Below are 15,082 nucleotides of genomic sequence, written 5' to 3'. Positions count from 1 at the left end.
AAGAGATGCCACAAGTCCCACAGAATAACTTCACTGAATGACTTATAGTTAAAAAAAACTTTCAGGGGGCAGCCCAGGTGGCTCAGCGGTTTAGCGCTGCCTTCGGCCCAGGGTGTGATCCTGGGGTCCCAGGTTCAAGTCCCATGTCGGGCTCCCTGCATGGGGCCTGCTTCTCCCTCTGCCTATGTCTCTGCCTCTCTCTGTGTGTGTCTCTCATGAATAAATAAACAAAATCTTTAAAAAAAAACCTACAAAACTTTCAGACAGAGAACTCAGATTAAGAAGCCTGATTAACAGAAGTTAAATGAAAATCTACTTAAAATTTTAAAAGCCCTTCCTATTTTGGTATCAGCATATCAATCAATTAAAATCAGTACTTCAGGAACAGAAAAAAAGGATAAGACTCCCTCCATGATGCAAAAGGCTGAATATCTAGTAAGAAGCTAAAGTAAACGAGTAACTAGAAACTATTTAGAACGAGTGGTGGAAGATAAGGCTCGAAAAGTAAATTGCTACAACTTGGAATTTCAGGTTGAGATTGAACCATTGGTAACTTGATAAGAGTATTGACAATATGACAGGCAACAGAGTATAAAATTGCTTGCAGTAGGAAGAAACAAAACAAAACAAAACAAAAAAACCCCAAAGACTAAATGCCCATTGCAACAGCTTACAGTGGGATTTTGAAACTCAGTTAAAAGGAGCAGTGGGAGGCAAGGAGAGACATCTGTTTTTTCTTTAAAATATTACTGAAAATATCTACTTTTCTACATGTGATAATATGTGATTCTTAGAGGGCATCACCAGTGCCAGGATAAACAAGTTTAATAAACTTACTTACTTTAAAAACTAAATAAAATTTTTACTTTAAAAGACCCAAGTAGGGGCACCTGGGTATCTCAGTTAAGTGTCTGCTTTTGGCTTAGGCCATGATCCTGGGGTCCTGGGATGGAACAAGCCCCATGTCAGGCTCCCTTCTCCCTCTGCCTCCACACCCCCCTTCCCAGTCATGCTCTCTCTCTCTCTCTCCAATAAATAAACAAAACGTTAAAACAAAAGACCAAAGTAGTTCTATATGACATCTAAAGAGAATCATTTGTTTTCTTGAAGAAAATTTCCTTAGGAATTTAAGCATATCTTCCATGATATCTTACATAAATTATTGATTGGTTCGATCTATGGAAAGTTGTTAAGCAAAAGAAAACTTCCTCTTTTATCTGTTTAATTTATACAATTAAAAACAAACCAAACACACATTTTGGATACTTGTTTCACTGAATAGGAAAGAGTTTTCTACCTTCCTTTTTAATTGTGTAGAGGGGGAAGGAAGAGCTCCAGGGTTAAGAAGTTAAGTAGTTTGAGGACTTGATGGGAGAAAGGAGCACTGTGCAAGAGGACAACTCTTCTTGGAAGATCCCACATCTACTACTGACACAACTTCCTCATTATCTTTCCACCATCTGCCATCTTAGGCTATCTTTTTGTTGCTATTGCTTCTTTTAAGGCTGCTTTTGATACTCTTTTTTTTTTTTTTTTTGGATACTCATTTTTATAGCAAAGGCCCTAGTACAATACTATACACAACAAGTTGGTCTAGGGATCCCTGGGTGGCGCAGCGGTTTGGCGCCTGCCTTTGGCCCAGGGCGCGATCCTGGAGACCCGGGATCGAATCCCACATCGGGCTCCCGGTGCATGGAGCCTGCTTCTCCCTCTGCCTGTGTCTCTGCCCCTCTCTCTTTCTCTCTCTGTGACTATCATAAATAAATAAAAATTAAAAAAAAAAAACAAGTTGGTCTAGTAAGGCATTCACTCAAAAAGATAAAAGTGAACCTCTGTTTGATTTACCTAGGGAAGGCTCTGTTCTCAAAGCATTTCTACAGGTAATAGGTGAAAGGTGTCTGGATATATTTTTGGAACCAAAAATTTGAACACATGATGTTAAGATTGTTCTATTTGAAAAAACTCTAAAGGCAGTTAGCTGCATATTGTGAGATTTTTAAATTTCTCTCATTCCTTTGCCATATTAGAGCCTTGAAGTTACAATATTCACTTCTATAATGCTCATTTTAGTGATTCACTGGGTCCCCCTGGTTCTCTTTGATCCCGACCCAATCTGCTGCTTCTTCCTCATCGCTGACTCAACCTTGATTCAGGCTCTCATTATCTCTTGCCAGTGCCACACTAGCTTCTATGTTTCTATATTCAATGTCCTCTCTCTCAGTTGATTCTTTATATTAACAGCTCTTTATATTAATAGCTGAGCTTCCAAATTTGAAACTCCTCTGTTTAAATTCTTCCATTGACTTACAGGATAAGTCCAAACTCTCAGCATAGTGTGCTAGCCCTTCTGCGATACAGTCCCAGTTGGGTCATCTGGGTTCTTTTTTTTTTTTTTTTAATTTTTATTTATTTATGATAGTCACAGAGAGAGAGAGAGAGAGAGGCAGAGACATAGGCAGAGGGAGAAGCAGGCTCCATGCACCGGGAGCCCGATGTGGGAATGGATCCCAGGTCTCCAGGATCGCGCCCTGGGCCAAAGGCAGGCGCCAAACCGCTGCGCCACCCAGGGATCCCCATCTGGGTTCTTTTAGGCCATTTCTTGTAATACTTTCACTTAGTATCCCAAACTCTACTACAATCTAATATCCTCCCACCATCTTGAAAAAGCTCCACCCTCTCAGGTCTCTATAAGGTTTCATGGGTGCTATAACTTCTCTTTGAGGGCCACTGCTCGTCTCTTAACTAATTCCTACTCATATTTTGAGAATGAGGAAAATTCTTTCAAAAGGAGAAATTGCCTCTGACTCAGTAAGAGTGGATTAGGTAACTTTGCTGTGCATTTCCATAATATACTGGACTTTCACTCTGTCATAATACTTATAACCTCTACTAAAATTTTCTCCAAATCAACTATGAGCAACTTGAAGGTGGGACTGTGATTTCTATCTCCTATTATGGTACTTGCTACACATTAGATGTTCAAAAAAATTTTTTTGATGCTCCTCTGAAAAAAGAACTTACTGGTCACAATGAAAACTACATTTTATTTGCAGTTTCTCTTATGCCCTCAATCCAATCACTATCCTTTCTAATCTATCCTGCCTACCTGTCAGTCCAAACTTCTTTAAATTACTGTGTCAAGGTTCTTCCTTGCCAAGAAAATTTGGTCTCCTCATTGTGTATGACAGCAAGTCTAGATACCTGGGGGCTGGCTTTCACAAGATATTTGGATCTACTTCTGCTTTATTTCCAATCCCTATTCTGTTTTATCTCTGGCTACTTCAAATCTTCTGCTTTCACTTTTCCTATTGAAATCTCACCGTCCTTTCAACCTGTTCAATAATAATTTCTTCACTAAAATCTTTGACTCTTCAAACACATATTGAACACACAGTTTACCACTAATTTGGGCACTTACATGTCATCTTGTTTGTAGATAACTATTTCTTGTGTAGGCCTTTTCTCCTCCACAAGATGGTTTAAGTTCCTGGGGGGACAGGAATAATATATTTTCTCGCTCTCTCAGTATGGTAGTAGTGATTCAACTTCGAAAAAGTGAATAATACATTATAACAATAAAATGAAAGCTACCCAAATATATAACTAAATTACAAAAATATTATAGAATAAAGAGGAAAATTCATTATTAGAATTATAAAGATTAATCACTAGCTTAAGGTAGTCACCTGCAGAGGATGTAAACTAGAAAGATGGATCACGTGTAGGGGTAAATGAAAATAATTTTACTTGTGGTGAGTTTTTATGAAAAGATTCAGTAGGTCATTATTATAGATGTTTCCCAGGCCACCATATTTTTTCTAAGGATATTTAGTTATCATCCTGAATATTACATAGTAAGTTCTGTAGAGAATTGCAGCAGTAGCACATAACATTTTATTAAGTTTGGGGATGCAAATCAAAAAGGAAAAGGTACTCCAAATTTATTATCCCTTAAATATTATTTAAGGTGACAACAGAGCCTACAAGAGTAGGCCACGCTTCTACTAAAGCAAAAATTCCCTTGGTACCTACTTAAGGCAGGTCTAATATTCTATTTTCTATAATATAAAAAATGTTTTTTAAGTCAACTCTACACAGGGCTCGAATTCACCACCTCAAGACCAAGGGTCACAGTACTACCAACAGAGCCAGTCAGGTGTGCCAGTCTAGCACTCTTTTAAAACATGGATGTCCTGTGGATTTATACAGGATTCTGTTCCAGGACACTTACCTAATACATTGAATTCATCTAGAGTCAAAAATAATATGTTGCCTTCACAAACTCATTGCATTTTAACAAGGATTTCTAAAAATAAAAGATCTAACTTAGAAGATTATTTGAAGATGTTTAGTACAAACACAATGTTGGGTCAATAGAGATAGTTGTTTTGGTACCTGCCAGCTTTTAGTAAATGCAAATTTTTTCATGTATGTTCCTGTCTATTCTTTTTACCAATGGGCCAATTTTGCTTTTATTTTTGAATTCTCTTGCCATAACCAGAGATTTAAAACTATACTTTAGGGACCCCTAGATGGCTCAGTTGACCGTCTACCTTTGGCTCAGGGCGTGATCCTGAGGTCTGGGGATTGAGTCCCACATCGGGCTCCCCATGGGGAACTCGCTTCTACCTCTGCCTATGTCTCTCTCTCTCTCAGTGTCTCTCATGAATAAATAAAATCTTTTTTTAAAAAAACTGTGGTTCAAAGCAAAATGGAAAATACACTAGAATCTCATTTTTGCCAGTTCTGTGGCTTTGGACAAGATATTTAACTTCCCTGTGCCACAGTTTTTTAATTTTTAAAATGAGGACAATATGTATTTTATAGGATTGCTATGAGAGTTATCAACATATGCTGAATAACTATCACAGTGCCTGGTATACAGAAAGTGTGCAACTATTATTCTAATGTTAGTTGTTTTTTTTTTAATGTATTATACTGAGTAGTGAATATATTAGAATATTTACTATTCTGGTGCAAAATACCTAAAATATCACACTAACCTCATAATTTCTGGTGACCTAATAAAATCAAAAGATACAATTACTGTTGTCATTAATATGATCTTTAATAAATGGAATAATGCACCATTTTACAGCAAGCCTTTTTTTTAAACCTAAAGAACTGTCTTAAAATCTCCTTCTCCAATGTCTCTGTAGCAATACAATCTTTTTATTTAGGTTTATATATATCAAAGCATTTACTTACAATTATTCATAAAAAACTCTTTAGTGGCTTAATGTCAGCTTTCATAGTGGCATCCATAGATAATACAAAAGAAAAGTGATTTGCTTTATTTCATACTCACACTGATCCATCAAACACAACTTATACAGCATAGCAAGGTCTCAGACGGCTTTTACAAAAGCAAAATAACTGAAAGTAATTATTCATAAATTCATATGATATTCTATCTGTAATGTAGAGCAAAACACACCAACAAAAGATACCCGTTAACAAGAAAGAGGGTTCTGAGGAATTGCCAATATTTTTCAGCCTTTCTTATTCCAGAAAAGCATCCTCAGAAATGAATACTCTGTAGCTTATGTTTCTCCTGTCCATTCAGAAAAAGCATGGCAGCTACACATCTCCATGTTTCAGCTACTACAACACCCTAAGAGTTAGTGTACTTTACAATTATCCACTTATCTTCATTTGAAAAATTATCAACAGAAAATTAAGGATGATTCCAGCTTATACAAACACTTACACAATATAATTTCCATGGAAACATGACAATAAGGCATACAAAAACTTTCAATAAATAAATGTGACAAGAAAAAGAAAAGCCACAGAAGCCAAGCAATTCAACTTTAACCAGAACCTATCTTTGAATTGCATCTTTTAGTAATTTAGTTTTCTTACTATTAAGCTTCTTTAGAAGTGTTTCCCTATCATACGTAAGAGGGTTGGTAATATGGTGGAGAGCCTGAGACAAGAGACTGGTTACAAATAACTTCACTGCTAGGATTTTAAGTATATAGCATATCAGTTTGGAGCTTGGACTTGTCTGATTGAAGGAAAAATTCTATTTGGATCTGACAAGGTGATAAATAGCTTACCATAGGTTACCTTTTCAAAACCATCCAAACTAGAACTAAAGCTATAAACTCATTAATTCACTTTTAGAAGAGAGTTTTATAATGTTAAATTACATCACGAAAATTTTATCTCAGGGGAACAGCTTAACTAAGTTCTCTCATTAAAAAACAAAGCAAAATGAAATGATTTGTCCCATTGTGTATAACCATTTACCCAATGAGAAATGGTTGTAAGACGGTGCTTCAACTCTAAAGGCCTAAATAGGCTGCAACACGTAGCCAATTAGTTGAGTCATTTCCCTCTATTCAGTAATTATGGAACTGGGCAAGTTTTTATGATTAATGAAATATGATGTTATGTCTATGCAAATTAAGTCAAATCATAAGATGAAACATTAAGTGAACTGTATGTGCAACAAATACTTTAAATATTCAACTGGACTAATTGCTTGTTTGCTATCAATTAAAGTTTCTCATGTGCAAAGGGATGAAAAGGGCCCTGAGTTTTTAAGTAATATTATGTCTATAGAGTGAGTCTAAAACATGAAGATGTTTCTGAAATCTAGAAGTACAAATAAAATGCAAAAATCCTACATGCTGCCTTTTGAAACATTTTTTAAAAGTTGTAGTTTAAAATACAGTAATTTGTTTAAAAATTCAATCATAAACTGGATGCCCTAGTGATGTGATTTATTTCTAAAGATTTCTTCTCTCTTACCCAAATTTTAGAATCTGGGTTGCAAATTAAGTTTAAAAAAAAGAATGTCACCACAATTGATAGTAACACTATGAACATCACAGTAATAACGGAACTGGAATTTTTAAGATATGATAGATTTATTTGGGGTCTAATTTTAATACACAGCATTAAATCTTCTGAATTATTTACTTTCAAATGCATTAGCCATGAGATAAAATCCTATATTTTTCTTTATATGCACAAACACTCAACTTTAACCAGCCACTTAAAAGTTAAATGAAAGTTGTTACAGTCCAGTCTATGTTGCAAAATAATAAGCATTTCAAAAGTGGTCTGCAAAAATGTTCACAGATAATACCTGATTATTTTATGGTTTGTTTTGAAAGTTAATCTTGCATTTTTGTTTAATATTTGATACAAAGAAATATGTAAAATATTGTGCCTTGATCATAATGCTAAGCTTGCTGCAATATAGGTCAAAAAATTGTAATGGCAAAATTATATACAATTCTGTATGCATGGCTTTTTAGTTATGACTAATGAGAATATAAAAATCATAAAACTCAACAATTTAATAGAAAATGTTAGATAATACAAAACTTAAGTGCTGATTTTCTGACAATCTGATGGTTGGATCCATCATCAAATGGTAACATCTGAATTCTCAATTCTAGCCTACAGAACTATTATTACTTAATTGCAGTAATGAATTTGAATATAACATAAAATATAATTTTAGGTGTTCTTAAGTATAAATAGTTATTAAAATAGGGCTGAGAAAGAAATGCTAAGGGAACCAAAGCAATTTAGTTTGAAGAACTGAGACTTAGATGTTAATTGAGAAGCCTGAAGCATAATGAAAAATAACAGTACTGGCCAAGAAGATGGCCAACTGCTCTCTTTTTTTTACTGCTGGAGGAGACAAATACACATAAAATGAAATAGGAGGGAAGCAGAATAGACATGAAGAAACTCTTCCTGACACGGAAGATTGCAAGTCAGATAACCGAGGGATAGAGTGAGTCAGACAGAGTCAGACACAAACTAAAAGGTGATTGAAGGCAAGTAATGTGTAGGTGCACCAGAGCACCCTGAGATTTCCTCTTTTCTTCTATGTTAGTTTAATCTGAGAAGCTATAGAAAAGCCTTCTTTTGATAATAACATTTGTGTAACTAGCTGAAACAATGATTTGCCAGATTTACTAGATCAAGGAGTATATTTAAGAGTGGATCATGTAAGGTAGTTTTGGCTGACATTTGCATAGTTCAGAACCTAGAAGTTAAGATGCAATCTTATCTGCTGAAGAGCAAACTGACAGTATAAAGTATATTTAGAAACAACTCAATCTGAAAAAAAAAAAACTCCTGGGGTGTATGTGGGAGTGTTACACAATTTCTGGAATAACAGGTCTAGAAAATCAACTAACATGTGTACCAATTCTAATAAGTTAGCTTGGAAGATAAAGTAATATTATAAAGCGATCTGTGAATAGTTATGCAATAACCTGCACATAACTGGTAGCAAGTTCAACATAAATTTATAAAGGATTGTATAGGAATACAATGTAATCTCAAGGTCTAGGAGCTAACTATCTCCAATGAAATATTCATTTCCATAAATATTTTAAAAAGAAACAAAAAGTTTATTGAAATATTTTTCCATTGTAAATGACTCTGAGAATGGAAAGTTCAGTAAATAACTATAATCTACCAGGTATTCTATTTGGCTTTAGACGCCAAACTTGAAAATATTTTATTTAGTTTTTTTGAAAATAATTTAAATAAAAAATACTTGCCAAATTTTGTGACAATTCCCACTGAAACACAGTTACTTGAGTGTTCCCACCTCTCTTTAATTATTTTTATATTCAGAACCAACGTATATTTTCTGGAATAAGTGGGTCCATGCAAGGAAGCTATTGAAACTGCTTTATAAAAAAAGATCTTATCCTTGTATCTTTCCCATGTCCTCTTCAATTATTAGTTTTCTGGATTACTAAAATTTTCTGCATCACTACAAGCAGAAATTTTCAAGATGCAGTCAAAGGATTGATGAGACTTAAAATCCATGTTAAATTAATTCCTCCAAATCAAGTATGGAATCAATTTAGTGGAAAGTCTTTGTTCCCACAAGCCACCTTCACTTCCCCTTAAAGTTTACTTTATCTTTTAGTTCTACAATGTAAGAATATCCAGGAGTGAAGAGAACTGAAATAATTTTAGGATTCATGATGGCAGATGTGGGATTGAATTTTATCTGAATTAGTAATTATTTCTCAAGCAACACTCAGCATAGACATGTCTACATGTCTCTTGTTCGCCTGACTTCTAAAGTCATTAAGATATCTGGTTTGGCTTGTATACAAGCCACAATTGTGCTGGAGTGTAATGACTGAATTTCTTACAAAATGTCATATATTACATATCCTGTCATACATTGTGTAGGCAGTGTGGTGTAGATGAGAGAGATGTGGAGAGGCACACCCAGGTTAAAATCCAGCTTTCTCTATTACTAGGATGTGGAACTTGGGCAAATGACTTAGCTTTCTTAGCTTCAATTTCCTCAATCTGTAAAGTGGGAATATTAACTAAAATCCTTAAATGGTTGCTATGAGGATTAAAAGAGATTGTGTATATAGATACCAGCATTCAGTATATAACAAGTCATCAATTAGTATTATTTAATTGGTGCCTTTTCATAACATTTTACACTGATTTTGGTTTTCCCCCCAAATTATGATTTTAAAAAAGGAGGATATTGTTAGTAATTATAATTAAATAAATTTTGTCTAAACCCAATTCAGATCAAATTCTTTCAATGATTTAGTTCTGACATATAATTAAGATGGTTCAGGGAATTAATTTAGTATTTGATTACCTATTATTATGCTTTTAAGGTTGTTAAACTAGCAAAATGAGTTTTAATATCTTTTTTCATTAAATGGCCTTTATTCAAAGGTTCCAAATGCTTTTCTACATGCAAAATATTGTGCTAGCAGTTAAATATTAGCTTTAAGAAACATTATTAGATGAATGAAATTACCAAGTATTTTAAGTAATTTTGCTTGCTTATATATTACAGATTCTAAATCAGTCTGATGTACAATTTAATTTAAAATTTATTAAAGTGATCTACTCTTTTGGCTTTTCCTATTTTTAAAGAATCTACTAAAAAACTAGGAAAAAATTATTTGTTTTAAACATGCTTGCATGAAATGGAGAACTTATAAGGATTCCTTTAATTTGGTATGTTAATTCTTTTTTTTTTTTTTTTGGTATGTTAATTCTTGAAAGCATTTTATTATTAAACATCAAAAAAAAAAAAGATGCTGGAAAAATTACAACCAACTAGCCTAAACACAAAGTAAAGTAGAACATAAGGTAACTCTTCTGTCAGGAAAAGATCAGTTAGACCTCAAATGGTCATTTATCCTCAATGCTTTCAACTGGAGAAGGAATATAATTTATTTTAATTCAAAGATATCCTACAAATGTTTGAAAAAAATGAAATGCAGTTCAAAGACATTTAAAGGCAAGGGAACTAAGTGCAGGTTTGGTGGGGAAGATATAAATAATTTGTTACATAGACAGAAGAATAATTATGCCATAAGACTGAAAAATATTAAGGACCTGAATCAAGAGAAGGGCCAATAAAACAAACAAGTGGAAGCCCTGGGCACTAGAAAGATAATCTTAATTCTAACAATTCAAAACTGTGTTCAGCCATCCATCAGAATAAATGTTAAGTGTTGTAATATCTAACTCATAGGATCATAGTAGATGGCAAAAACCAGAAGGCTTATATAGTAAGTTACAAATATTTTGGACAGCAAATTGGGAAATTAATGTTATCTTTAGTTAAATGATGAAGACAGAGGAATATGAGTGAGAAAATATTGTTCAAGAGATAATAACCTAAAAGCAAGAATATGGGGGTTTGTGTTTTTCTCTTAGCTTTCTATCTTCCAGAGAAATCTTAGAACTTAGTTAAATAACATCTATTAAGTACTCTGAGAATCTGGAAAAATTAAGTGAGATCATCACTGTTTGCAAATTGATAGAAAATAATTTGTGCTTATAAAAAAAGTCCCTTATTTGACATAAAGTGCTTTATTTAGAAAAAAACATGCTGAGGTTGTTGTTTAGAAATAATTATCAGTAACAAAAGAAGCAAAGGAAGCTGTTTAAAAAAAAACAATATGACTTGAAGGATACATGTTATCACTAAAAAGTATACTGTAATATAATGTAAATAATAAATGCTGCTCACATATTAAAGATCATATGAAAAGCTGGCCAAAAGACAAATTATGAAGATATGATTAGTGGAGAAACAGTTTTGAAAAAAGAGGTAAGCCTCAGTCTGCTCAAAAATGATAGGTTTGGCAGCAATCCTTCCTTCCACAGGGATTTGGCATGCCAGATGAATGATTTTTCCACACAGTGTTTTAGGTCATGGGAAGAAGACTCATTTTCAGGTAAGTCACCAGGCTTTGTTTGGGAAGAGAATAAAAAGATATTACTGGTTCAAAACTATGAATTACTTTTGAAGTTATTTTAAGTAGGAAATGTAATTTTGAATCAAAGATGGCCTATTCAGATAACGAAGGCTATCACACTATAGTCTTAACCATCTACCTACTTAAAAATTCCATATAAGTATAGCTCTATAAGTTTTCTGATAAAAATGTGCTTTTTAAATAAATGAATATGGAACACGAACATACATATAAAAATAAAATAAAATGAAGAAAGTTAATATTTGACTTGTCTACTTTGTTCTATGCTCTCTTATGAACTCCCAAAAACCAGAACCAAATATGTTTATTAAAATGCCTGGAAAGAAACATTTAGGACTTGGAAGGTTAAAAGAAATGGCATTTCAAATTAGGTTTTGGTAGTTCTTTCTTTAGAGCCCTTTGAGACAACGTTTCTGCATTCTCCATAAGGAGAGAGAAAGCAAGAAATCAGGTAGCTGCTTTCTCTTGTGCAAAAATCACTGCCATAGAACTGACCTGTATGGGGTGGGGGGGGTGGGGGACAGAAAAATGTACTTATTATGGAAGAATGTGTGCTCTGTTAGGAAGAGAGCTTACAAGAAAGTTTATTTGTGTACTATAGACTATTGCACGTTCAAACAAAACACAAGAGAAAAGAATGTCCAACAGATAATATGTTCAGGAACAGTTCAACATATAAACTAGCTTGTGCCCAGAAATAAAACATGGATATCAGACACCACTGCAGTCAAACCTGTCTTAATTTGCTTCTGTTTTAATGACCTTTAGAAACTGGTCCAAACTGATTATCAGCAATACACTGTTTTTGCTTTTTTTCTTAAAAAAATATTTTGAGACCACTTTTGATACACACACATATAATTCTGTGGTCATAACAGACAAATATAACTTTAATGAGACTAAACAAAAGTGCAAAACTTAAAAAAACAAAATTAAAAAATATGGAAGCATAAGCTAAATTTTTCTGCATAGCTGAAATCTATTTAAAGCAAGTCCTGTTGCAGGGGTGAGAGGGGGTACTGACAGGAAGATAAAGCAGTTTCTTTTAAATGTCTTCTGCACATTTAAATGATGCAAAAAATAATTTCACTCCAAAGGCTTGAAAATATTTCACAGACAGTTCATTCCTATATCTTTAGACACCATAGTTGTGGCAGTGCCTCCTTCTGCAAGGTAAACTGCGGTGCTGGATTTGGAATGAACTGCTCTGTCACTGCCATTGTTGTTGACCTCACAGTCCAGTGGTTCAGTAGAAATGACCCAGGTGGAGGGGCGCCACCGCTTAAGAGAATAGGGAGTTTTCACACGTTTCTTGATCTTTTCACCAGATCCCGATTTTCCATCTTGTGTTGACTCACCTACTGGAAATAAAAGGATAGAAAAATAAACCATATATAAAGAAACTTAATTGGTAAAAAAAAATAGGGCTGTAACTCAAAAACGGATTAAGCTAATATCTGCAGGAGGTATTTATTAGTAGACACTACTTGAAATTCATGATGCCAGGCAATTATTTTCTAGGCAAAACTTAACCAATTTATTTTGAGACTCTTTAAGCCCAACTGTTTTTTTTTTTTAAACATTTTTAAATTTTTATTCATGATAGTCAGAGAGAGGGAGAGAGAGGGAGAGGCAGAGGGAGAAGCAGGCTCCATGCACCGGGAGCCCGACGTGGGATTTGATCCTGGGTCTCCAGGATCACGCCCTGGGCCAAAGGCAGGCGCCAAACCGCTGCGCCACCCAGGGATCCCGCCCAACTGTTTTCATAACTGGTTGGATTTTTCTATTAGGCAAGCAAAAACAGAGGAGAAAATGAAAGGTTCTCAGATGTATTCTCAAATCCTTTAGTTGTTGTAGTGGTCCTAACTTGGCAAAATACATTTAATCATTCTACTTAATGTTCAAAGCAGATCAAATTTTAAAGGTATCTGGCATATAATATTTTCAGAAGAATGACATAAATACTACAGTATAAATTTTCTAGTAATTTCTCTTTCCCATACTTGACAAGACATTTTATTGCTATGGAGCCCTGCTAGAGGGTATGTCAATCAATCTATAATTAAAGCCACTCAAGCAAGGGGCTAGATTCTACTGATTTTTTTTTTTTTTAAATCAGCTCTAGGCCCAACATGGAGCTTGAACTCACCACCCCAAGGTCAAATTGCATGCTCCACTGACTGAGCCAGCCAAGTGCCCTTCTACTGATTAATTTTGAGAGCTGAATCCTTTCAGGCCATTTTATAGTCCTTGACAACAACTATAAAATATGACTTTTTTTCAAAAAGTGCTATCAGTCAGTCTAAAAGAGAAATTATTTTGTATAATGATGACTGTTTAAGATTTTGGTGAGCCTCCTATCTTGTGTTACAATCCCTTTAGAGCCAGAAACCAAGTATCAAGTTATTTGTTTAGATTTCTAGGGGAACCATGGAACAGTGCTATAGGCATATAAGAGGCTCAAAACGTAACTCTTGAAAAAGAAATCTCACAGAGGAAGACATACACATGGCCAACATAAATGCTCCGTATCACTTGCCATCAGGGAAATACAAATCAAAACCACAATGAGATACCACCTCACACCAGTGAGAATGGGGAAAATTAACAAGGCAGGAAACCACAAATGTTGGAGAAAAGGGAACCCTCTTGCACTGTGGGTGGGAATGTGAACTGGTGCAGCCACTCTGGAAAACTGTGTGGAGGTTCTTCAAAGAGTTAAAAATAGAGCTGCCCTATGACCCAGCAATTGCACTGCTGGGGATTTACCCCAAAGATGCAGATGCAATGAAACGCCGGGACACCTGCACCCTGATGTTTATAGCAGCAACGTCCATAATAGCCAAACTGTGGAAGGAGCCTCGGTGTCCATCGAAAGATGAATGGATAAAAAAGATGTGGTCTATGTATACAATGGAATATTACTCAGCCATTAGAAACGACAAATACCCACCATTTGCTTCGACATGGATGGAACCGGAGGGTATTATGCTGAGTGAAGTCAGTCAATGGGAGAAGGACAAACATTATATGGTCTCATTCATTTGGGAAATATAAAAAATAGTGAAAGGGAATAAAGGGGAAAGGAGAAAAAATAAGTGGGAAATATCAGAAAGGGAGACAGAACATGAAAGACTCCTAACTCTGGGAAACGAACTAGGGGTGGTGGAAGGGGAGGTGGGCGGGGGGTGGAGATGACTGGGTGGCGGGCACTGGACGGGATGAGCACTGGGTGTTACTCTGTATGTTGACAAATTGAACACCAATAAAAAATAAATTTATTGGGATCCCTGGGTGGCGCAGCGGTTTGGCGCCTGCCTTTGGCCCAGGGCGCGATCCTGGAGACCCGGGATCGAATCCCACATCGGGCTCCCGGTGCATGGAGCCTGCTTCTCCCTCTGCCTGTGTCTCTGCCTCTCTCTCTCTCTCTGTGACTATCATAAATAAATAAAAATTAAAAAAAAATAAATTTATTAAAAAAAAAAAAGGAAAAATATGACACTAAAAAAACCCCAAGAACAACTTTAGTTTTTTTATAATGACTTTTTCTGCATTTTTTTCTGGACTTTTAAGGTTTAAGGTTAGTGTGATAAAATCTAAATATGTATATAATAAATATCAATATATTTAACAACTGTTTCAAAAATTCTGACCTCATTTTACCTGGAGCTTTTAAACTGGTATTTACTTATTCTCAACCATTCACAGCAAGTTCATGAACTGCATTATGAATCAGCAGCTGTATAAGGCATGCATTAAGTTGGTAATTATTCTATTGTGACATTGACTATTTAATTATCAACAACACGTTCTTTTTCTTT

At 34.9% G+C, this 15,082-nt stretch overlaps 1 protein-coding gene across 2 annotated transcripts in view; it reads right to left on the bottom strand.

The window, feature by feature from the left end:
* Positions 1–5,047: 5,047 nt before the first annotated feature.
* BMPR2 (bone morphogenetic protein receptor type 2) overlaps positions 5,048–15,082 on the bottom strand; it is a 198,552-nt gene continuing 188,517 nt past the window's right edge. Inside the window, exon 13 of one of the 2 annotated variants that reach the window (XM_041737050.1) lies at positions 5,048–12,622. In XM_041737050.1, coding sequence (XP_041592984.1) covers positions 12,372–12,622 — 251 coding nt within the window. In that variant the 3' untranslated portion in view covers positions 5,048–12,371. The remainder of the gene's footprint in view (positions 12,623–15,082) is intronic. The other variant, XM_041737051.1, reaches the window with a different exon arrangement.

Source organism: Vulpes lagopus, chromosome 22 (genome assembly GCF_018345385.1).
Source record: "Vulpes lagopus strain Blue_001 chromosome 22, ASM1834538v1, whole genome shotgun sequence".
NCBI classification, from domain to species: domain Eukaryota; kingdom Metazoa; phylum Chordata; class Mammalia; order Carnivora; family Canidae; genus Vulpes; species Vulpes lagopus.
The sequence above is the reverse complement of the archived record's forward strand: the minus strand, read 5'-3'. Positions and strand labels throughout refer to the sequence as shown.